Below are 24,405 nucleotides of genomic sequence, written 5' to 3' on the forward strand. Positions count from 1 at the left end.
ATTCCTTTTGAAACAGAGATGTGGCAAGACAACAGTGGAGCAAGTCAATATCATGTGAGAACAATAAAAAGGTATAATTTGTGCTAACACATAAACATAGTCTTGAAATTGGCAGTAATGCAAGAAACTAATATTAATGTTTTAGAACACTGTCTAGCCTACCAGATTCTTTGTGTTCTACAGGCTCACGTGTTGACACTGAAAACATGCCATCACAGTTATTCATACTGGTTATATTGTACTTCTGTCAGCTGTTCTTCTGCTTATATTTATTTCTTCTTAACCTACCATCTGTAAAATTATCAGGAAGGCCTTATAAACATTTTTGGTAGTTCTTATATTTGGGCTTACTGATTTGGATGTAGATAAAAATGGAATTACATTGCTTTTTTAACTGAAATGACAACATGGGCGAATAGGCACAGAATAAACATTTTAATGTTTTTTTTTTTTTTTTTTTTTAAACCTGAACCTTCATCAAGTGAGTCACTTCCATTACAATGATGTACCTTCTCTAACCTAGCCATTATACAAAGGTCAGATTTGTATTAAACTCGAAAAAACACATCAACAGTGGCCACTGTTCCTAGCCACTGAATATATCTGCAAACTTACTTTCCCTACACATTGGAATGTTTTCTGAATTAACCCTAGTAACAACATTACATGACTCATTGTCACTGCCCATACAAACCCGTACAACTACACAGAGCTTAAACGAGACACAGGCTGACCTGAAATGTGAAGTAGTTCTGTGCCATAGGCAACTGGCACACAGCCACAGACATTTTGTTCTATTGAAATGGCTATTTCTCCATTACTGAATTAGGTTACCAAGGAGCATATTTACTGTTTAATAACTCAATGACTCATCTATGTTTGTGGTAATAGCATTTCTGTGTATTTGTTGCTAAATATACATTCTAGCTACTTAGCTATGCTTGAAATCACTGGAACTACAATTCACAGAACCGCAAAAGATCTTGTTTGTATTCTAAAATTACTTTAATTTACTCAGGATGTTACGATTCTTCTCATAACATGCTGAACAAGCTTTACAAGCATGAAACAAAAGCAAGCAAGCATGAAACAAAATTAGTAAGAGTTCAATACATTACAGAAAATACAGTATTTTACACAGTAGTAATACAATTAGTGTGGGTTGATCCTAAGCACCGCTCTAGTGCTCTAACAGGTCTGGAATCAAATCCAGGGCCGGCCGTAATGACAGCATTTAATCGCTCACAGAGGTTGAAAATCCTAGTTCGAAAAGTTTCGTTTTTGTTCAAATCACCGGGCTTCGACAGTTAGCACAAGTCGTACGCCAGGACGTATGACTAATGTATGAAGTCAGTTGACTGAATTAATTCGTGGAAGAAACACATAGCATGACGTTTACTTTCTGACCGTGGACTTTACAACCCTGAATTCGCTTACCAGCTACCAACAAGCTCTACTATTCAATGGGGCACCGGCATCTGCCAAGTCCGCCCTGCAAAGCTGCACGCGAAATTTCTTCCTCCATTTCACATCTGTGCGAGCTAGTCTTTCGAACAGTGGTGTGATAATAAAGCTGTGGCTGACATCACGTGTTTAGGAGCGCATGCTTGTCTACCCTCACAATCAATAGCGGATGTTGGGGCAGTAAGAGCTATTACAATAAGATCGGAGATTTCACACTGGTGAGAAAGGGGGGTTAGAACATGGACAAAATGACACCAAAGGACAAAGACACGAAAAGGCAAAGATGAACAAAAACTTGACTTTTTTGATGCATGATCCATACCGCATGTCATTGTTTATCTGTAATTTAACTTTGTGTCTGTATTGCTACTATTCGTTTAGTGGTGTCATTTTAAATGGTTATGGTCTGTGTTTTTCACTTGTTATAACTTTGTGTAATGTATTGCATATGTCCCAGTAACATAATCTGTGCAGGACGATTAAATCACGCAAGTCTGGAAATTTTTCAAGAGGAAGATGGCAGCTGCTATTTGGACTGATCTTACGTTTCTTTTTTAAAATGTTATTTATTTTTATTATATTTTATTAAAATGCTACTACATTTTAGATAACAATCGCTATGACTTTACCAAGCCCCGTGGGTTAATTATCAAGTAGTAGTTTGAGGTAATGAAAAAGATAGAACGAATGAAACAGTTGCCCTTCGAGTGTCCCCGCTTTCGCCTTTGAACTGTGAAAGTGTGTCACTGGGTTAAAGTGAGTCAAGCGCCGGGGCAGTGGGAGGGGCTGACAAATGGGTCACATGGTAACACAACTTAGAACATTCAGTTCTCAGCAGGCTGTGTACAGCAGAGTTGCCAAAAGCGTACACCCAGATGCTTACTGCTTTAAACATGCCGAAGTGTTTTCTCGTTATAAAAACAAACGATTTCATTCTAACCAAGGAAAAAAGGGATATCTTCCATGCACCCAATGGACTGTTTTCCTGGAGGAAAATCTAAATTTATATAGATATATTTCACTATTCGTATTTATTTCGGAGTTGGTGGTAACCCAGGGCTTCTTAGTTATCTTAATTAGATTTTTTTCGTTCGCTGAAGAGTCAACATTTCTGCCAGACGATCGCTAGAAAACTGTGACAACTTTAATTTAGTTGATAAAATACGTAGTCTGATTTTTTGAAGTCGGAAGACATGGAATCTACAAAAGCTGGTGAGTTAACATATTATCTGTGTATTTTCTTGTAAGTATACAGCTAGACGTGTAATTTACTGATATTTTTATGCTTACAATTAATAACTTACTATGTTTATGCATTTAACTCGTAGTATGGTGTATATGTAATTTCAGTTAGCTAGCTCATCATTACATAGCCACCTAGCTATGAATGAATAGCTAGCTACGCATCGTCGGAATACATTCTCACAGGCATTAACATAATTTTTTTTGTCTTACTTAGCCGTTTCATTTTAAAACGACATTCCGAGTTGTTTGAAGTTTCGTGTTGTGTGACCGCGCTTTAAATGATACGCATTTTTGGCAGTGGTGTCTACCTTTAAAATATCTGGGTTAGGAGTGCCAGTGTTGGCGTTATTACAAGAGTCGGTTCTCTACTCACATGGACCAGACAGCCTAGCCATGTGCAACTGTGTACACGCTTCTCGACAGTCACTCCTGATTGGTGTAGCACAGCAGTGACGTAGCCGTTGCATAATATTTCAAGGCGTCCTGGCGTGGAGACTCGCTGCAGGTCCACGTGAGGCAACTGGAGGCTGTTGCGGTGACCTACTTTTCGTTTTCCCGGACAATGCTTGAGAGAGACACGTGGGGGCGGGACTAGAAATGATAGAAGAATCGTTATGTACTATAGCCATAGTATTTATAAATTCAATTGGGCTAGCTCGCTACTCTACTTAATATTTTAGTTTTTCGTTTTTTTTGGTACTATTAAATCAAAATTGATTCGGTTACTTCTTAGCATAGGATTTATTTAGTGTTGCCCAGAAGCTTTGAATGTAGAACCAAAAATAATATTTAATTGCATAGGTTTATTTTTTTAATGAACAGATTTGAAAGATTAGTTTACATAAGGATACTAATGCCCCTGTCACATAAAGATGAATAGAAAGGTTTAGATATGGTTGTAGCAATCTTGGATTTCAGATAAAATAGAATTAGAAAATAATTAGTTGTTATAAGTGTTTTGTGACTTGGATATGCATTCACTGAATTAGTGCCAATTTTTAAATGCATTTTATTATGTCTACTTGAAATGGCTTTGCTGACTTGATTTGTTTGAATGAGTGTATGAGTGAGTGTATTACACCTCTTGGTAATTTGTATTTGTCCTAATACTGTAGCTTATTCTTCTGCCTAGTTGGCTTTGCAGATGTTAGGCCAGAATAGTGTCCACTGTTCTCGGCTAGAAATAGCTGTACAAAATAAGTATTGTACCTTACTGAACCCGTGTTTAGCAGTTGTCTATGACCATGAAATGCACTTTTTTGTACGTCGCTTTGGATAAAAGCGTCTGCCAAATGAATGTAATGTAATGTAATGTTGTTGCCTGAGAGAGAAGGACAGCCCACACTAGTTTTACAGTGACATTATGTGACAGGGCTTTTCAGCAACCAGTGGGAAGACAGTATATAACCAGGTCAGCCAGTACAGGGTATAGATTTTTAAAAAAGAAAAGAGCGTAAGCAGTTTGTCTGGTCTGCTTTCCCCTGCATTAAGCTGCCAGGAGCATGGTGTGAGCACATATCCCCAGCATGATTACATAAGTCCCTTTTGTGTCCCTTCTCCTTACTGTATGCTACTATAGTAAAGGCTTTTTATCTACATTTTATTCAATGGACTTAAGTGGACTTGATCCTGAGTTTGGTTATACTGTTGTAAGTCGCTCTGGATAAGAGCGTCAGCTAAATGCCTATAATGTAATGTAATGTAATGTAATGTGTTCTCAAGGGACATTATTACTGAACGAATGAGATGATCACACATGAATGCAACATGAAATGAACTGCTGTTGTTGGTCTTTAAATAATTTTCTTAATTTGTGTGATCCTTCATCCAGATGTCGTAACATTATGGATTTTGTCATCTCTGCATTGTCTTTTTCAAGTATATCATTGCTGGAATTATTACAGGAAAAGTCTGTATTACATGATTCTGAACTGCAAGAGACAGACGATCAGGCGCAGCTCCAACATGGTAGTCATTTCCACAATTTAGTGTTCTGCACACGGGTGAGAGGAATGTCAGCGTGGGCGATGCCTTAAATGAAATTGCACAGGAGTGTATTACTCTCTCATGGGACCGTGTGTAAAATACGTGAGCAGAGTGAATTTGCTGGCAGCCTTTGTCGCTAGCCTTCCCGCTAACTGATGTTCTTTTGTCATCCTGTTCTCCAAGGCGGAGTGATAGCGTACATCCGCTCCTCGAGCTCCATGTCCGTCTCGGAGTCCTGTCACAGCGACAGCTCCAACGGCAGCTTCCAGTCCTCGTCCCCGCCCCTCCACCTGTCCCCGAGCCGGAAGCCGGGCGCGCCGCACGCCGCGCTCCGACACGCCCAGCCCCGCGCGCACGCCGCGGAGAAGCCCGGACGCGCGGGCCCCGCCGCTAGGTGTGGCATTACCAGTGAGTAGCGCCGGGGTGTGCAGTCAGCCGCCTGACTGGGCACGTATAGAGCAAGAACGCTTATCTTAATCCCTCAGTGACCGCCGACACCATCAGACCTAGGGTGGAACGGGAAACCTAAACTGGTCGGATTAAGATAATGGCTTTTTGGATCAAGTGCCTGATTGAAATGAACTGCAGATCTCAGCCGTCAGACTTGAGTAACGCTGCAGCAGGGCTTGCCATTGCATACCCTTTGATAAGGCCATCACACACAGAGAGGTGATGCGGGCAGAAGACAGTGATAGAAGTGGTTTTCCCCTGTTTTTGATTATATCTATGGGCCATGCACCAATGCGCTTATCACCATGATGAGAAGAGCTGTTCCATTGTTCTGTCCCCCAGTTCGCTCTGTTCCCTGCTGAAGATGTTGTGATGTGTACGGGGAAGTGCGCTTCCTGTAGGCGTTTGTGGCTGAACTGTGCGCTTTGTGTGGCAGAGATCAACGGCATGGTGCTGTTGTGCAAGGTGTGCGGTGACGTGGCGTCGGGCTTCCACTACGGGGTGCACGCCTGCGAGGGGTGCAAGGTGAGGAACCCGCCGTGGATCACGCTCATCGCCCCTCCTTTACAACACCCCCCCCCCCCCCCCCCCCTTAAAAAAAAGATTTCAGTGTAGTAGTTTTTCAGTCTTCTTCAAAAACAGTTTCATCAGGGTCTGGGGAATTTGGTGGGATTCTATCTGAGGTACTTCCTCAAGTCATAGTGCTGGTTTGTACGGGCTTTACCCAGCTTGAGTAATGTGGAAGTTCTTGCAGAAACACTTGATTTGCATATTTGTGTGTGTGTGGGTGGATGTGCTGGCTGATACAGGGGGCCTGTATAAACATATATAAATGCCGGTGTAAATCTGAAACTGAAAACAGTTCCAATCGTGTGGGTGTCATACGCCAGGAATTTTAGCCAGAAGCATCAATGAATGTTCCATGACAACTGAAGCCAGGTGCTCAGTTTTACTAAAAAATAAAAATCTGATTATAATAAAATCCTCAGGCAATAAGGTCGGTTTAGTTTCTCTTGTTTAAAAAGCACAGCCAGTAAGCTTGCTATCGCTTCGCAGGGCTTCTTCAGAAGGAGCATTCAGCAGAACATCCAGTACAAGAAATGCCTGAAGAATGAGAGCTGCCCCATCATGCGCATGAACAGGAACCGCTGCCAGCAGTGCAGATTCAAGAAGTGCCTGTTCGTGGGGATGTCCAAAGACGGTGAGCGCCTGGAGCGAGCGGCGGACGCTCGTGTGTGAGTGATGGATGTCTGGCTGTTGCGGGTGTGCTAACGTTTCTGCGCTCATCTCCGCTCCCCCAGCGGTGCGCTTTGGCCGCATCCCGAAGCGGGAGAAGCAGAGGATGCTGCTGGAGATGCAGAGCGCCATGAACAACATGATGAGCAACGGCCAGCTGCACTCCGCCCTGACCCCGCCCCCGCCCTACCTCGCCGAGCCCGCCCCCGAGGACTCCGGCTCCGCCTCCTGCTCGTCGGCCTCGTCGCCCGAGCCCCAGGTCGCCATGGACACTTCCTCGGGCTCCCCCTCGTCCTGCTCCTCGGACAGCGGGGAGGAGGAGGTCATCGGCACGGTGACCAGGGCGCACAAGGAGACCTTCATGTACAACCAGGAGCAGGCCGGCTCGCCCGCCGAGGCCCCTCCCCCCGCCGCCGCCGCCGTCGCCGAGCGATCGAGAGAGAGCGGCGCAGAGGAGCAGAGGGAGAGCTGGAACCGGCAGAACGACCACGCCACGGTCGCGGGCCATCACCTGCCCAGCGGCTCGGTTCTGCTGGGGACCAGCTACCCCGCCCACCATTACAGCCACGTCCCCCTGGGCCGCAGCGCAGCCTACGCACACAGCGTGCCCCACAGGGGCAGCAGCATCGCAGAGCCCATGACTAACTGCGCTTTCAGTGGGCCGGTGTGGAGTCAAGGCAACAGGATGCATCTGGTAAGTATGCAGGCGCAGTTACACTCATTCTGAATGAACACGTTTGATATTGACGCATCACTTGTCAGTGTCTTGAAAATCAAGACCCGTTATCAAGCCTCTGTTATATGCCTTTTAACATCTCAGGCATCAGACTAACCTATAAAGCAAGCTTAACTGTGAACAGCATCATTAATCAAGCAAATGTTCTGGTTACTCAGACCTGCACAGAAAAAGGTCAGTGTAGTGAGCGCTTTGCCTGTGGATGCTAATTTGCTCAGCGGTTGCTAACAGCATTGCCTTCATTTGTTTGCCTTAGGTGTGTCCCATGGGCATGTCTCCGTACGTGGACCAGCACATGTCCAGTCACCAGATCTGGGAGGAGTTCTCCATGAGCTTCACGCCGGCCGTCCGCGAGGTCGTGGAGTTCGCCAAGAGAATACCGGGATTCCGTGACCTCTCGCAGCACGACCAAGTCAGCTTGCTGAAGGCCGGAACATTCGAGGTACGTCAGCCCCCCACCCCCCCACTGTTAGCGTTAGTGTGACGACCACGACATGGCGGACCTCCCCCACATCTGTCAGCCCGCCCACCTACATCAAAGCGAGAGGCAAGAACTCGCAAGCATAGAACAGAAAATGGTGAAGTGAACAGAAACGTCACTACTGGAATCCACAGGGGGCTCGTACTCTTAACCTTGCTCAGTGATTTATTCTTATAAAAGATGTTATTTCTCTGGATCAAAATATTTATTTACATTTTTTCTGGACAACAAAGTGATTAGTACTAATTGGAAAAACAGTGATTTGTAAAATGGAGTGCTTGCCGCAGTTGCTTAAAGTGAAATCAGTACTCTAAGCTTCACAGCGAATTTCCTTGCCCTCTAGTCTTATGCGCTGGTATTTTTGGCAGGTGCTAGTGGTACGTTTTGCGTCCCTGTTCGACATAAAAGAGCGAACGGTGACCTTCCTGAGTGGTAAGAAGTATAGCGTGGAAGCTCTCCGCTCCATGGGTGCTGGGGAGCTGCTGAACTCCATGTTTGAGTTCAGCGAGAAGCTGACCGCCTTGCAGCTGAGCGAGGAGGAGATGAGCCTCTTCACCGCTGTCGTCCTGGTCTCTGCTGGTAAGCCCAGGCGCTTCCTGCCTCCTGAAGACACCTTCCTGTTTCCTGAATGCAGCTGACCAATCAGCCATCTTTATCATCCCCCATTACTAACCAGATGTTGAAAATTCTTCAATTTATGTGCTGCACCTCTGCAATTCTCATGCATTCCTGCCTGTTTATATGTATGTTGCATTAATCAATGTCTTTTTTTTTAATACCCTCTTTTCCTTACTACATTTCTGTATTGATAATTTTTTACAAATATACAGTAGATTATTAATTGCATTGAGTTATCATAAAATACTGAATAGGCCAACATAATCAGAAATAGTCATTTAAATTGTTGTATAATTTATGCTGACTTCAGGTTAATAGATTTGTTTATAGTGATGGATGAGGGTTTAAAAATATGCATATGAAAGTTGAATAATGATGGCTAGTGTTTATTTGCTAGCATATTGCAAGTACAAATTGCAATTGATTCAGATTTCAGGACTGCAGTAGCATATTGCTCAGTGAGAAAGAAATGCAGAAATGTGAGCAGAAGCGAATGCAGGAAGCAGCGCTATTTTGGTGCTCCCTTTGGCGCACTGTGAGAGGAGCAGCGCGTGACCGTGCCGTCTGTCTCTCCCCAGATCGCTCAGGGATCGAGAACGTGAACTCGGTGGAGGCGCTCCAGGAGATGCTGATCCGGGCCCTCAGGAGCCTGATCACCAAGAACCACGCCAACGAGGTGGCCACCTTCACCAAGCTGCTCCTCAAACTGCCCGACCTCCGCTCCCTCAACAACATGCACTCTGAGGAGCTGCTGGCTTTCAAAGTGCACACCTGAACTGGCCCCCCCTCACCGCTTTCTCTTCTACATTCCAGCGACTGTATAAAACACTGCTATTGTTTTAGTTTTGCTTTTTTATTTCTAATTTCTGTACATTGGTTTGAGGACAAAAGTGAGGAAAGGGGGAGCATTAAAAAAAAAAAAGAAAATCGTTGTACTGTATGGCTGGTCAACCTGCCGTGGTGAAAATGCACTCGCACAAACACACTCGCACTTACGTGTGTGTGACGTGTACAAGGATTCGAGTTTGAAAAGCACCTTCTAAGATTTTGGTGAGCGAGAAAAGGCTCATCTTAATTGTGAGTAGAGTATGAAGCTCTGTGTTTGATTTTTCGTAGTCTCTAGCAGTTTCAGAACACTTACGTTGTTTTTTCCAAAGTGTAGTGCACGTAGGCAGTTTGAATGTGGCATGTATTCAGGTGCTTTAAAATGGAGGAGTATATTTGAAAATTAGGTTTAAACTGATGCTGAAATTACAAAACCTTACTTGTAAGCCTGGCTGCTTCGGAGTGAGGGTATAAAATGTGTTGACCTCTCCAAAAAAAAGTAAATGAAAAATGTAGAATGTGCTAATAATTGCTGCTAATGCATGGCTATCTGCTATCCTGTATGACAGCTTGTTTTTCTTGCACTGCCTGTTGTCCAGAGAACGAGCTTGTCTGGCAGGACATTTTAACTTTCAATGACATATCATTGAATTTGATGTTAATTGTGCAATGTTGTACAAGTTTACTATAATTATTGTTCATATATTTTTAGTTTCTTTTCTGGATGTAATGAAAGGCTGGCAACATTTGACTGGTTGTGAAAAACTGAACATCGGAATAGCTTTGTTCTACACTGCCCCCTGGTGAGAAATCACTATAACTACAGATATTAGTGTCCCTGGGGTGCTTTGGAATGTCGTGGATCAAAATCCAGCCTGAGCCAGTACTGTTTTTCACTTTTATGCCTAAATGTATGAAGCACATATGTAAGTTTAACACGCCTGTGTCTCTGACTACTGTGTGAAGCTGTGGGGTGGTGAACATGGTGTTGGACTGCGGGGAGGGGACTGGAGACAAAGATGCTAGGTGGTTTCTTCCACAGTCTCTCCAGGCTGTCTTAGCAGGTGCCATTCTGAGAGCCATGGCAGGGCAGGTGCTGCTGCATTTAGTCCTGTCCTCACCACTCGTTCGTTTCTTATTTTACAAGTAAACAGTGTAAATCACAAGCATATATGCACATGTAGAAAAGCACCACGTGCACACGGAGGGAAGGGAAGGACGTTTGGACCAGTTACGTGCATGGATGTTTCAGGGACCATGTCCAGTACTGGGGAAATCATCCTGCCTGTCAATCACTGAAACAGTGGGAGGAGCTCAAACGGCAAAATTCGGACCAACTTTATCTGAAGACGGATGTTACGAATCTTTCCTTGAAGTCGTTAATCTGTCCTTTCAAAGAAGGCCATGCTGACGTGCGTCAGGCTCCGCACTGGACCACAGGAACATTCTGGGGCCATTTTGCAGTTATCCCGAGGTCAGTCCTCCCCTATTGCCCCAACAGACTGTGCTTGTTACTTTCCACACCATGATATGTCCCTGTTTCCTTCTGTGAACGCATTGTAGTATACATAGATTTATATAAATATCTATATAAATAAATAAAATATGAATATATATGAATAAACATATTATGCAAATCCTTGTCTGTTGTCGTTTGAATCATGTCCGTATTCTATGAAAGCACACAGGGATGTTAAACTTGTTTTCTTTTGCTTTTACTTCAATCCTGTTCCGGGGAACGTATGAAGTACGTTATCAGTGTATAAATAGAGTCCCAGAGTTGTATAATCTATTTTCTTTTTCTCTGGCACAATTGAGTAACACGCGCAACCCCACCCAAAGAAATAGTTTCTAAAAATACTTTAATGAAAGCCTTCCCTGATACTGTTTGTTGCCAAATAGTTTTCCATTGACTAAGATACTGGTGATACTATATAGTAATGAGTAAATTTAATTCATGTGGGTACAGCAAAATACTACTTTAAAGTACCATAGGTGGTTCTGACAGGTAAGTTTGCCTAAAGGGAATGTTGGATCATGTTGGACCAGAATTTAGACATATGCCTTCTGGGGCCTTTACATGATACAATCAATACTGGAAAACATCTATTTGTGTGAGAGAGAAATGAGAGAGATAGATAATTGTAAAGATAATTGTAAAGCAATAATCATATTTTTGTCTGAGACCTGTCCTCAGGTGCCCTGCAGATATGTTTGCCCCAGTCACCGGCCTCCGTATAGAGATATTTAAAATTGTCTTCTTACTTAATGAGAATTTGATGTGTATACTTTGGTGAGTCCTTAAATGCTTACATTGGTTTAAATAAAGTGATTTATCATCAGTTCATACTTGCTTGATGAGAATGGTATTTTTGACATAAACCATATTGAAGATGCGAGTGCATTCATTTTAAAACCTAGAGATTTCTGTTCACTGCTAAATGTATCAAAGCAGAAGATACAGTGGCTGAATGTGTGGTTTATTCATGTGGCCACCTGTTGTGTACTGTGGTTATGAATTTCTTGTTTTGCTGTGTGCAGCATCATACTAAACAAAATGCAATTGTATAAAGACTGCTGTAGAATGGCCTTTTGGTTGGCACCTATGCTTAGACTGCTGCAGTACATTGTTGGCAACACACAGCAAAACCTTGAATAAGAATTTATATCCAGAGCGAGAGATTCCTTGATCAGGCTACTTTATATATTTATGATATATGTATGTATTTATAATCAGTAATCTTGTTTAAATTAATTTGCTAAAATGTAATCCAGGTAGTCACATGACTTTTAAATTTAAAAAAAGGAATCAGTGTACAGACATGTTACTTTGGTCTCTGCCAGTGTGGCAATAACTAAACAAAATGGCCACCATGCATCAATTCATTTGTGTCCTTTTTTATCTCTGCATAAATACAGGCCAGGCCTTATTCTGTTATCCATGGGAAATATATTACATACATACTGTATGTCTTGTTCTGTTCTTATTTGCATCTGTTATTATCGGTTCTTATTTTTGCTAGCATATTTATTGCTTTCGGTGTGTTCACCTCCACAATTTAAATCTTTATCACTTCCCGTCTTGTCCAGACAGAATGTTTTACCAGCAGAGGGCAGTAATGGCACATTGACAGTATCAGGAAGCTCACTATTGCACTCGTATAGAGAACATTATAAAATAAGAGATTCAGAATGTAAAACTTAAACAATGAGTTCCAGCAATTTTTGTTGTTCTCTAAATAAAACTCAGTCGTGTTGAACTTACCTGAAATGTATATTTGCTTAACACTACATGTTTCTTCTTTTAAGAAAATGTGAAGTACACATGTAATGTTGCCAATGTTTGTTCCCCCCCTTTCTACCTTGAGCAGAAGGGGGTTTTGACATTTTGTGTGCTGGTTTCCCAGCATGCTTTACAACCCTCAGGCCTACTATTTCTATCAGGGGCTTGACAGGGGCGAAGACATTTCCTGCCCCTTGTTTTCTCTTTGCCAGCCTTATTTTCTTTCTTTTTTATAGGATTTTTTTTGAAAATTCAAAGATGCATTATTTGATCTGTCATTTAGTAGTTATCAGATGACTCATAAGACAGGCAATTTTTACTTGTAGATTTTCTATTCCCTGGTTAAATTAAAAGAGTGGAATTTCTCCCTTTCAAAAGCGAAATGTTAAAATGATGAAAGGTTGCCAACCAAACAACCTAAACTTAGAGCTCTTCACAATGCCTTGATCTCAACTCTTGTCTTTGATCTTTAAAGAATTTGTCCCCTGCTGTGGCGTGACCCTGTTTTTGGGGATACAGTGCTGAAACTCATTCACTCCCATCCGACTGATGTAGCACGCTCTCAAATGCAATACAGTGTGGCTTATTTAGTGAAAGCCTGGAAACTTGCAGCATGGGACAAAGAGAGACATTACTATCCTTTATAGAATTATAGCGTAAATGACATTAAAGGTTCATGCTAAAACTACACACACACACACACACACACACAAACACGCATGCTGACTCCAACAATGCCGAGAGACATATTTATATCATAACACCTCTCTATAGGCAATTACTAAAAGGATGGTCTCAGGGCAATATTGGATTTCTTAACCTGACTTTGAATTATATTCACAAAGTGTCAGGCCCAGGCTCTGGGTGGTGAGGTGGGGGCCATGCAGTTTTATTATATGAGTATCTACATAATGGGCTTTGTCTAAATGCTTCCCATACACATATTTATTGACTGGCTACACACCTGCACCTATTCCATTTCTAAGAACAGAAGGGCCTCACGTGTGATAAGCAGCATCTGTCCATTCAGGCAGATGATGTGAGATTACTTCATAGCAATGGGAAATTAGGACTTCCATAGAACTGCCATCTCATCTTGACCCAAAGTAGCACAGTGAATCAGGAGCAAGATCAATAATGAGACTGGGAGCATCACTCCAAGCAGTGTGGGCCTGGCATGCCTTCATTTTTTTCTACTTTACCTACCTCAGAACAAAGGAGAATTTATACAAAAACTTCTATGAATAAAAAATATGTATATTGAAGAAGGGTTAATAAAACAGGTAGGTAAGTGAATTATTACTTTTTGTACCAAAACAGGATTTTGTCAAGGATGTGTTTTGTCTACAGAAAGGATTTGGTGTATGCTACAGGATGAAAAAAAGGATTTAATAAAACACATGACTATAAATGTCAAAAGTAGCCCTGTCATTACTTTAAACAATATTAAACTCCAATTACCCAAAGTGGCTTTTAAGTTAATACACCCATCCTGTGTTTGGTTAATAATAACAGAAAAGACCTCTGACTGCAGGTGCCTGTGTAGCAGGTTAGTCTCTCTTCAGGGTTGTTCCTCCAAGTAATACCTGCCTTCAATACAAAAGGTAGATAACTTTATTATAAGGGAAAACATTAAATTAAGGAAGTCCTCCCCTGTCTGTAATATTCATAAATTTCTCGACATGAGTAATTAGAAATTGAGTTTCTGTGCTGCAGCTGGCTGACTCAGTGGTCTCTGAGCAGTCATCTATGAAGTGAGTCAAGGCATCATCACTGAAGGTGATGGATGCTTTTGATTGAACTGTGAAGTTTTGTGTCAGTTGCTCAAACGTTTTTGACTAAAATATAATGTTGAAAAATTAACCAATCCATGTATATTCATCCTATACATCTCTTTTAATGCTGAGTGGCAAGCAGAGGGTGTCCCTTGGAAAACCTTTCTATGATCTAGCGGGAAGTGGTAATGGTACATGGACTGCATTTATATAGCGCTTTTATCCAAAGCACATTACAATTGATGCCTCTCATTCACCCATTCACACACACACTCACACACCAACGGTGAAAGGCTGCCATGCAAGGTACCAATCACCTTGTTGGGAGCAATTAGGGGTTAGGTGTCTTGCTCTGGGACACTTCGACATACCCAAGGCAGGGAATCGAATCAGCAACCCTCCGACTGCTAGACAACCGCTCTTACCTTCTGAGCTATGTTGCCCCCATGAACCAATAATCTCCTGTTATTGTATGATTTTATTATTACTATGGTTTCGAGCCCATAGTAGTTTCAAGTAGTGGTAGTAATAGTATTCTCTCATGTTTTGAAATGGTAAATGATGGCAGTCTGGTCAGGTTACTTGGAGACTAGATGCCAATGTAAACCCAACTGGTCTCCAGGTGGCGCTATAAATAAATAATCAAATCTTTGAACTTCAAATAGCAATAACTCCCATATCGTATGTCCAACTTTTATGAAACTTGGTGTACATAATCTTGTGAATGAGTTCTATAAATTTGCCAAATGAATCAGTATTTTGTACACAATAACAACATTACAACAGACTGACAAATCTGTGTACAAATCATTCTTTGCAGAAGTGTGACATCTGAGACAACTTTAATTCCATGTACTGAGATAATGCCTCCAGACTTCAGACCATCGGAATGTGAAACAAAGCAGTCACACCCAATCACTGACTTGATCATATTTTTACATTTTTGTTTCCCTGATTGGACTTCTAAAAAAATCTATTTAAAAAACTTTGATATGTACCGCAATCAGTAAGGTACATATCAAAGATTTTTAAATCAAATTTCTGTATTTGGGTTTTGCAGTGGGGTACCATTTGAAACTTAAAATGACAACAATTTAGTCTGATGTCCTGCCAACGGCAAAGAGAGTACACAATTCAATATGATATTCATATTGAAAGTACTGCCATGTACGCATTTGAATGGTTTTTAGAAGATCAAATAATCTTGACACAGTACAGACAAAAACTAAGCACTCAGCACTGTTCCAGGGAGTTTTCCAATCCATATTTATTTTCAGAGCCAATTCACACAACACAGACATCATAAGAAACATCATCATCACTATCATCATCCCTGTTGTCATTATCTTCCTTTAGTGCAACATTAGAAACAGTCATGTCAACCAGGACATCCAGATCAAAGCAATTTCAAACCTTACTCTGATAGTGCAGCCATGTGCAAAACATCCAGTTTAGTACAAAACTACCATTTACTCAGTGAAATATTCGCAATATAACTCAGTCAAATCCTCTCACTCAGAACATACTCATAGTTTTGATATGGTCTGTATTTTATCAATGTGCACGTAATTGCTCACTAGGATGAAACAAAATAGAACAAAATAAGATATTGAGATTACTATCAATAGCAAGGGGAGGATGTACTATTTTATAATTTGACGCTTTTGGTTTTGAGCTTACTACTTGTAAATACAAGTTTTGAATACAGATGCCTTTTCAGAAAGGTCACTGATGAGTTTATTTTAGGGCCTTTAATTATTCTTACCATTATTATCATTACTGTTGTTGTTATCCATTTACATTGTTGGATATTTATGGACATAGCTCAGGTTAAGTACCTTTCAACAGTGTCCAACATGGGATTCAAAACCTTCTGATTACAAGCTTAGTTCCCTGAATATGCCTCCATACTGCTATCATAAAAAAGTGCATACACTGTTGCCGGTTAATTAGAAATATGATGTTTCTGAAAGTAAATGGTAAACTGAGCAAGTAGTAAACAGGTAATGAACTGACAAAAATTTAAATTAATTTTTAAAACTGTACTGAGCCATGTGCTCAGATCCATTGTTTTAAAAGAATGTAAAGTTTTACCAGCGAGGTTCATTTAGTTTCTTCCTAACCACAGTGATATAATGGCCATTGCTGTTTACTTCCTAATTATAGTACTGCATTTAAAAAAAATGGCTAAAAAAGTTAAAACGCTTTTGCTTGACTAGGATGATCTCTCAGGAAATCAGCTGCTTCAAACTCCCTTTTTTGGAATGATTTGAAAGTATCATAGGAAACAGTCACTCGTGAATCTTATATGAACAACTCTCAACAGTATACCGTTCTTGCTATAAATTCAAGAAAAGACTTCTCTCAGGTTCGCAAAATGATAAAACGTTCAGTATATGAGTAAAATATCGGCAGAGCACCTCTGCATTCTGAAAATATACAAACCTTTATCCTTTATACTGTAAAATAGCTTTTTATGGTACGTAACATATCCACTGCTTTGCTAGTTCATATCCACAATTTTGTAAAAAAGTAGAACATGTAGAGTATATAACATTCCTTGATCAACAAGTTGCCCCACATGTGAGGAGTACAAAGACCCACCACTCCATGTTGTGTTCACCTTTCCCTCAGGCAAGTGAGCCCCCTGGTACCCCTCTCTAGTCCACTTGCTTGATTGTCTGTGCATTAACATTAAATCTGTGCTGTAGCGTGAGAAGTCACAATCATTCAAACATTGCTGCAAAGCTATTGCTTATAAAAAGGCATCAACTTGCATATAACAGAAGCCGCTTTGAGGATAAGGAAAGCTTTTATATAACTGTTTCACACAAAACATTTTTTTTTTTTTTCAATATAAAGCAAAGCACTACAACAAAAATCTACCGTTCCTGTCTTACTCCTCAAATTTCCCAAAAAAAACGGACAGCTAAAACTAAAAATATCAGACAAGCTAACACAGTTGTAATATTGGCCGATTCCTAACACTGTAGCTGCTGATGTCTCATGTTCTCTCTCTATTTCTCTCTCTCTCTCTCTCTCTCTCTCTCTCTCTCTCTCTCTCTCTTGCTTGCTTTCTCTCTCTCTCTCTCTCTCTTGCTTGCTTTCTCTCTCTCTCTCTCTCTCTCTCAGTCTAATTTCCTGCTTCTCCTGATCATAATTCTATTGTAGACATGACCTTTTGCATCGGGGAAACCAGGAATCAGAAGCATGGAACTGGCCAATTCTTAGCACCAACAAGTCCTAGCAAAAGCATTGCTTCAGTTGATTTGTAATAACTTACACATTTAGAAAATGACACAAGAAAATCAGAGATGTGGAACATTAACATAGAACTACTGCATCAAGATTGTCTGGCAAGTGAGTAATCTGCAGTCTTTTGTATACACAGAACACAGAGGGACAAACAACAGCTCCCAAATGAGATGACGAATCCCCCTGATTCACATAGCAAAGCACATTAAGATCGGCACCTTTTTTGTTTCTGACTCGTGTATTTGTTTATTTCTGAACACCGGTGAGAAAATGGTAGCATTCCCTTAAGTGTGCTTCTCAAAATGAAGGATAAAGCACACAGCAACGACATTGCACAAAGGCTGTTGTGAGGTTTCTGATGTGTGTGGTAACCAGGTTGATGCAGAGTTTTAGCAGACGGTTTTTGGCACCAAACAGGTGCCTTTTTTTAACAAAACAAGACAGATTTTTTTCTTACTAATATGTGCACTTAATGGTAGAGAGTCCATTTGATGAAATAATAAAATCAAAAGCACAAAGTCTGTTCATGGCTGTCACGGATGGCACAAACTACAGCATCACAGTTGTGGCGGGTACTGGTAAATGTGCTGTCACTCCATGAGGGCGCTGATTTGTGTACAGGCGTGTTGGTCGCAAAACACGGCGACATCATTTGGAATGAGCCACTTTATCCCACCGAAAGCACTTTTTTCATAAAACACAGTCTCACTCACAGCTCACATGAAGTACTGTAAAAGTATGGTAAAAACTGACAAATCACCCAAGAAGATACTATCACATAAAAAGTGCATGCACTTCTTAAATTCAAAGTCAACTAGTTATCATTGCTAGGTAAGCGCTGGCGCAAAAAAAAAAAAAAAAAAAAAAAAAAAATCTCCATAAAAATCGACCAATCACATCGTTACCATGAAAAACACTGTATGTATACAGATGTACAAAAAGACAAGGGGGAAAAAAAAACTATTCACATGTACCCGCATCTTAGGAATAGTTCCATCCAAAACTAGGAAGAAGCCACACCTAATCAATGGAATGAAATGACTCAGTAGTGCTGAAAGAGTTTGATGTGTCCGTGCCCCCCTTTAGTCTTCAAACACTTCCAGGAAGAGCGGGGGGAAGAGTTCGGTGGGACACTCCACCTTCATGTGCAGGAAGCGGCTGGCGTGGCACGCCCCAATCATGCGCAGGTCCGTCACCTTCATCAGCAGCTTGGGCCAGAAGTATGGCACCTTGTGTTTGCGATAGTTGATGTAGTGCTCGAAGGCCAGGAGGAAGTCCTCCTGGCACTGTTCGATCCGTTCCACGCTCGTCAGGCCCGGACGGTCTGAAAAACAGAGGGCAAGGCTGAGCATAGTCCTGCAAAATGCCCTTTGTCCGTCGAGAACAAACAACCAGGATGAAATTTCAAATAATACGAGCTTTCAGTAAGCCAAGAATACCTCCTAAAATACAGGAACACCACCACATACATGCATTTATGAATACACAAGCACACATTCACACACACATACACATACATGCACACACACACACACACACACACACACACACACACCTATCGCTCCCCTCCTTCCATAGACTAACATTGAATAAATGCTTATCTAGGAGACTACATGTCCTGTGCAGGTGGAAGAGACACACTGCAAGCACCTAGTCAATAAAAGAAGCCATAAGGGAATACAATCCTGACTGATACTGTCCTTTCCTGGGTGACACTGGAGCCAACTTTATGATGTGGCCTGATGTGTGAAACACATACTGTATATTATGTAGTAGCACCCTTAAGCACTATAAGTCTCATTTACAATTATTACAAAAGAATAAAACAATTAGCAACAACACAGTGTACAATAGAGTTTGAATAATTGATATTTATACTTAAAAAAAGCTATGTTTCCCAGCTTTTTGAGTTTTGTGAAAATTATTTCTGAACTGCTGAATACTTCAGACTGACATACATATTTTCAGACTCCGACGGGTTATCAATTTTAAGCTGATAAAATGTTTATTGGCAATAGACCTACATCCAAAAAATGCATGTAGGTTAGACCCTGTGTGTAGGAAATCTTGAATCAAAGAGAAACACAAAAGGTATTGCGAGAGCTCTGAGGACGTCTTAAAAGAGGACAGGGGAGTGATGCACTGTGGGGGGTGTGTCAGCGGAAGACAGGCGGGAAATGCACACCTGAGGACATGAGGATGACAGCCTGCAGTAGAGCCACCTCAGAATCATCCAGGTTGAAGCAGGACAGGGACACGCCCAGATCAAAGATGGCGTCTGACACAACGCCCAGCCCCCCGTTCTTCAGCTGACCCCGAGTCACAGCCATTTCCCCGTTCAGTGTGAGCGTCTCGCTCTCTGGGTCGTAGCGCACCGCCGCCCGCAGTGACATGATCTCCATACAGCAGCCTTTCAGAAGAATAATCTGGTCCTCGCATGGTAACTGGGGGATACAAACCAAGGGGTCACTCTACAGTTCCATCGATTGTACCGCATCAGCTGGATATTTGTACTACAGTATCATGATACTTAAGTCCTGAATATGCGTTTGAATAAAATAGTTAAAGGCATACTATGCAGTATAGTTGTAGCTTGTGTTCACAATCAAATAAGTCTCCCCCTCCTTCTTCAACCCTGCTCACTCACCCCCAAGTACCTGACCGAGTCACAGACATGAAAATTCATTAGAAACTAACGGTAAATTTCTCCCATCGATTAATTGGACCAGACATAAAGCTACAATGTCTGGTCGGGACCACGGACCAGACACGTACAAATGATTTGAATACCGGACATTCCGTTCAAAAACCGGATGTCTGGAAACCTAGCTGCACAGCTAGAGGTAACGTTAATTACAGGTCCAGCAAAAAAACAAGCCAGTTCAGTGTCACTTTTCATCCCCTTAGCAAGCTTCAGCTGACACCACTGAGGTAAAGCAATTATAAGGTAACAATAACTCTAGTTCTTGAATGAGCCCTGTCTTTTTGCTTCGCTATATCTGGGCCATTACAGCAGCTAGCTAGCTATAGCAACAAACACTCCATTGAAATCTAATCCAAAACCACAGGCTCTGTAGGCCACACCCACCCCTCCCCAAAGAGAACGCCACACCCAGAAACATCCCAAACACAGTTTAAAATAACAAATACAGTTAAAGGTGCACAAATGTGGCGAAAGTGTGTAAAGACAGATTGCCAGTCATAGATTTGCCTGAGCATGGTTATTTTATAATATTTTCAAGTAAAAAATCCTAAATGCTACACCTTTATCAGCTTTTCAAACCTTAAACAAGGCTAATATATAAGCAACAGCTTATCTTTTATGGCAGACTCTGGATAACAAGTAAATATATAAATATAAAATATATTATATATAGCACAAAGCTACTTTTCTCCAGTTTCTTTAAATAAAATATCAATTATGTACTTTATCATATATGCTAACATTCTTTTAAAAATGAGTAAGACATAAAATAAAAAATGCCTGTACTCTGTGCAAGAGACTGAACAGGGCCCCGATATAAGCAGAAACAAGAGTAAGAAGAAGTGCCACAAAGGCAAAGGGGAGGATTTTACAAATCACTCTGAGCCTGAAAGGCTTCCAATGTCATTTACCCAGGAGTTGGAGTTCAAATATGTGGTCCAACAATCTTTTCAGTAAAAACCCTGACAGGTGAATTCCGAATATATTTGTAAGTGGCCAAGGACAGTAGAGTGGCTGAGACACCACTGAGAACCATATTGCAGTAATACAAAGGCTTATAGGAGGGTTCTACCAAGGGATGATTGGTAGCAGAACTCTCTGTCTGGCTATGTCCCAGACGTGAAGTAAGGAAGTCTTTGGTGAAACTGTTGATGTAAGAACTGAAGGAGAAAGTGCAACCCACATTGACAGCACTATTTATAATATCATGAATAAACAGAAACCCCAAGCCATATTAAATTGCTAGTTCTGAGAATGAAAGTTTTACTGATGAGTTAAAATTGAGTTCATCCAGGATTCATCCAGTGATTCACTGTTGAAAACATGGGACAAACACTGGCAAGTTGGGTTGCTGGGTGGTTCATCCTAAGGCAATATCATAGTGCATTAATGGGCCCCATATGGTCTGGTATTGAATCAGGACCATACTAGTGCTGTTTGGCCGGCTGCCCTTCAGGTCAAAGGGTCTCAGTTGGCCGGGATGACAACAGGTCATCACACACCAGCAACCCATTACTGGTAAATCAAGCACCTGCAAGTTTGCCTTTTGAGCTGCATACGAAGTGTCTTCCTTTGACTCACGTCTGTGTGAACCTGACTTGTGAACTGCAGTGTAATAAAAGACATTAGCTTCCTTCTGTCACATGTTTGAGCACATGATTCTCTGCACTCTGCATCCAAATGGACAATGCAAGTGAGCATGATTGGGCATTCAAAACTGGGAAAAAAAGGAATAACATTTTTAAAAAACATTAGCAGCCTTATTAAGATTATTTTAGTGTTACTGTTATGAATACAATTCAAAATCTGCCAAAAGAATAGCTTGTAGTTTATATACAAATGAGAGGGCCAAGAACATAGCCCTGTGGCACAACTTGTTGATTATGATCAGATATGTCAATTAATTGCTCTAAATTTGTCTCAACATTTTTTTGTTGTTGTGGAAAACACTACAAAATGTTGCCCAAAGGTCTGAGAGAGCATGCACATTCATTTCCCGAAAATAAGCTGCAAGGAGGAACAATAGCTTACATAAAAGCTTAAGAGGTGTTCATCATGAAGCCTGATTCTCTCAGGTACTCATCACACAATGTTATATGTTGTGAAGGATTTAACATTAAAGGAGCATTACAAATAGATAAAAACTGTCCATATCATCAAGCATCATAGGTATACTGTAAATGTACCTGATAGAGTAAGATAAAAGGAAAGTAGGTTGCATCAATTGTTATGATGAGTATCATCAAACACAAAAACATATTTTTCATATCGTTTATAGAGCGTTTTAAACATAAAACCACAAAAAGCCTTCAAACAGAATGTTTTATGGTGAAAACAGACTATGTAGGTTCAGTACATTTAATTGAGTTTAAAGTACATCTGCAACAGTGTCTGGCTATGACCACAGCAAGGGTCTCTGATTCTACAATGAGTCCTTGTAAGCTTTGTCTGTAGTAAAATACACAAAGTCAATCCAAACTGTAACTTTAATTTCTACCATTGCCCTATTAATCTACTAGCAGAACTCATCCTAAAATAGTTTTAGTCATCTGCTTTATTAATCCATATAAAAAGGTAAGGGTCTCAATCAAATCCACCCAGAGGCTCATGTTACTGAGCCAAGATTAAGTGTCTTAATACTTTCTTTATGACCTTCAAGTCTGATACCTGGAAGAGGTATTAAGCATAACATGGAGCAATGCTAATTTGCCTAATGTTTCAAACAAGCCTCCAGGTTCTTGTTTTCAACTTATTACACTTCTTTTGTTTTCTGTGGAATTCTCTACAGATGGACTGAACAAATACTGGTGTTCTTGCCAAAGCTCAATAAATGATCCCACTTCTGTCCAGTGTGTGCTTTTCCCTTTGTGCTCATGCCTTGTTGCCATTTTGTCTGTCTTCTTCCAAGGTGGCTGGATTTGTTAAACGGTCTTTTTTCACTGGCTGTTGGCAGTCTTCTCTGTAAGCTTGGCTCAAGAAACTCAAGACCAAACATGATTCTGTAAAAAAATTGTGATAGTCTGCTATATGATTTCGGCATACATATCAGATTTCAACAAAGTATTTTCGTTAACTTCAATAAGCGCATGTCAGCTATTATCAGGGCCAAATAATAAAGCAAAAAATAAAAATAAACAAAAAGAACACAGGTCTTAAGACTTAATTGCAGCCAAGTGAAGGTCAGAAGGAATGGTTCCAAAAGTTAACAACAGTATGATAATCTTAACAATGAGGAAGTGCACTGGGTGCAAATAGGGAGAAAACCTCAGTCAGACTCTTATCAAATGCAGTCTTATCTTATGTGACTCCTGAAGCTTTTGATGAATTGAATCAATTTTGTTTTGTAGAAGAAGGCCATGAATTTATAGCCGGGATCAGAGCAATAGCGAGTGGGAGGTTATCATCAACTTGAGCTTCAACAACATATTTATGACTGAGAGCAAAACTCCCCAGTAACCTTTTACAGACCTTATTACAAAATAATTGGAGGATCCAGTTGCAGAGACAGCATTTCTTCAATTAAAATGGTGCTTTTCAAAATGTTACAATATTTCTATTACTACTACGACTACTACTACTACTACTTATTATTATTATTATTATTATTATTGAGGAATGCATAATGGAGAAGCGACAACACCTGCTTTAACTGTAATGGGGAATAGACTGATACCAGGTAATGTGCCAAACTTCAAAAACATGTATGACCTGAAGGAGAAGAGCTCAACACAAAGAACAAATGAATGTGAGCAATTTAGAGAAACCAGAGAGAAAACTGATGGAGGGTTTCGCTGGACAGTTAAGCTGTAAAATGTATTAATAAGTGGTGAGGATGTAAATTTAAATGTGACACATTTAACCAGTGCAAGAGTACCTCTTGGTGCAGGTCCAGAAAAGTTTATGCACTACTGTAGTAATTTCATATAATTTGTTTCATTCGCATGCACACGACAAGGTTTTGATTCACGTGGGTTATTGTTTTTTTAATGTCAAACTCTGAGTCCAAATGATGTATCATAGCATTAATCCACACTGAGAAGCAGGGGAGGCTTTTTAAAATAACCAACAGGTGAAGCTTGATTCAAGGGCATATTCTTTCGTCATTGCCAGGTCTCAGTTCAGCATAGGAAATAAAATTTATTAAGGAGATTTAGCTCCTTGCCCTGATGTACCAAGCATCGACAGGGAACCAACTGCAATTGCACAGCTTTCCTCTAATTGCCTTTAGCTCTCCTATGGCCTGTGTGGCCTGTAATGGGAAAACAGCTTTTGGGTGAGTAACCTGGCAGACCGCACGTGCAGCAGTCTCCTTCCATATGTACAGGTGGTACAGCAGTGATTCCAGAG

At 40.9% G+C, this 24,405-nt stretch overlaps 2 protein-coding genes across 14 annotated transcripts in view; one reads left to right on the forward strand and one right to left on the reverse strand.

The window, feature by feature from the left end:
* Positions 1 to 2,262: 2,262 nt before the first annotated feature.
* nr1d2a (nuclear receptor subfamily 1, group D, member 2a) lies at positions 2,263 to 10,683 on the forward strand. The gene is made up of 8 exons (XM_035424363.1): positions 2,263 to 2,676; positions 4,879 to 5,103; positions 5,582 to 5,670; positions 6,202 to 6,346; positions 6,447 to 7,075; positions 7,374 to 7,559; positions 7,967 to 8,177; positions 8,795 to 10,683. The coding sequence occupies exons 1-8, from the start codon at positions 2,658 to 2,660 to the stop codon at positions 8,989 to 8,991; spliced, it is 1,701 nt and encodes a 566-aa protein (XP_035280254.1). The 5' UTR covers positions 2,263 to 2,657; the 3' UTR covers positions 8,992 to 10,683.
* Positions 10,684 to 15,341: 4,658 nt separating this feature from the next.
* The window catches only part of LOC118231004 (thyroid hormone receptor beta-like), a 49,657-nt gene continuing 40,593 nt past the window's right edge, over positions 15,342 to 24,405 (reverse strand). For all 13 annotated transcript variants that reach the window (XM_035424390.1, XM_035424449.1, XM_035424482.1 and 10 more), the window contains 2 exons: positions 19,540 to 19,798; positions 15,342 to 18,678 (listed from right to left, as the gene is read on the reverse strand). In XM_035424390.1, coding sequence (XP_035280281.1) covers positions 18,437 to 18,678; positions 19,540 to 19,798 — 501 coding nt within the window. In that variant the 3' untranslated portion in view covers positions 15,342 to 18,436. The remainder of the gene's footprint in view (positions 18,679 to 19,539; positions 19,799 to 24,405) is intronic.

Source organism: Anguilla anguilla, chromosome 1 (genome assembly GCF_013347855.1).
Source record: "Anguilla anguilla isolate fAngAng1 chromosome 1, fAngAng1.pri, whole genome shotgun sequence".
NCBI classification, from domain to species: Eukaryota; Metazoa; Chordata; class Actinopteri; order Anguilliformes; family Anguillidae; genus Anguilla; species Anguilla anguilla.

Excerpts from the sequence above, each read along its gene's own strand:
- nr1d2a (XM_035424363.1), top strand. Across the intron at positions 5,104-5,581 it reads CGCTAGGTGTGGCATTACCA|AGATCAACGGCATGGTGCTG; the intron begins GTGAGTAGCGCC and ends TTTGTGTGGCAG. Across the intron at positions 7,076-7,373 it reads AAGGCAACAGGATGCATCTG|GTGTGTCCCATGGGCATGTC; the intron begins GTAAGTATGCAG and ends TGTTTGCCTTAG.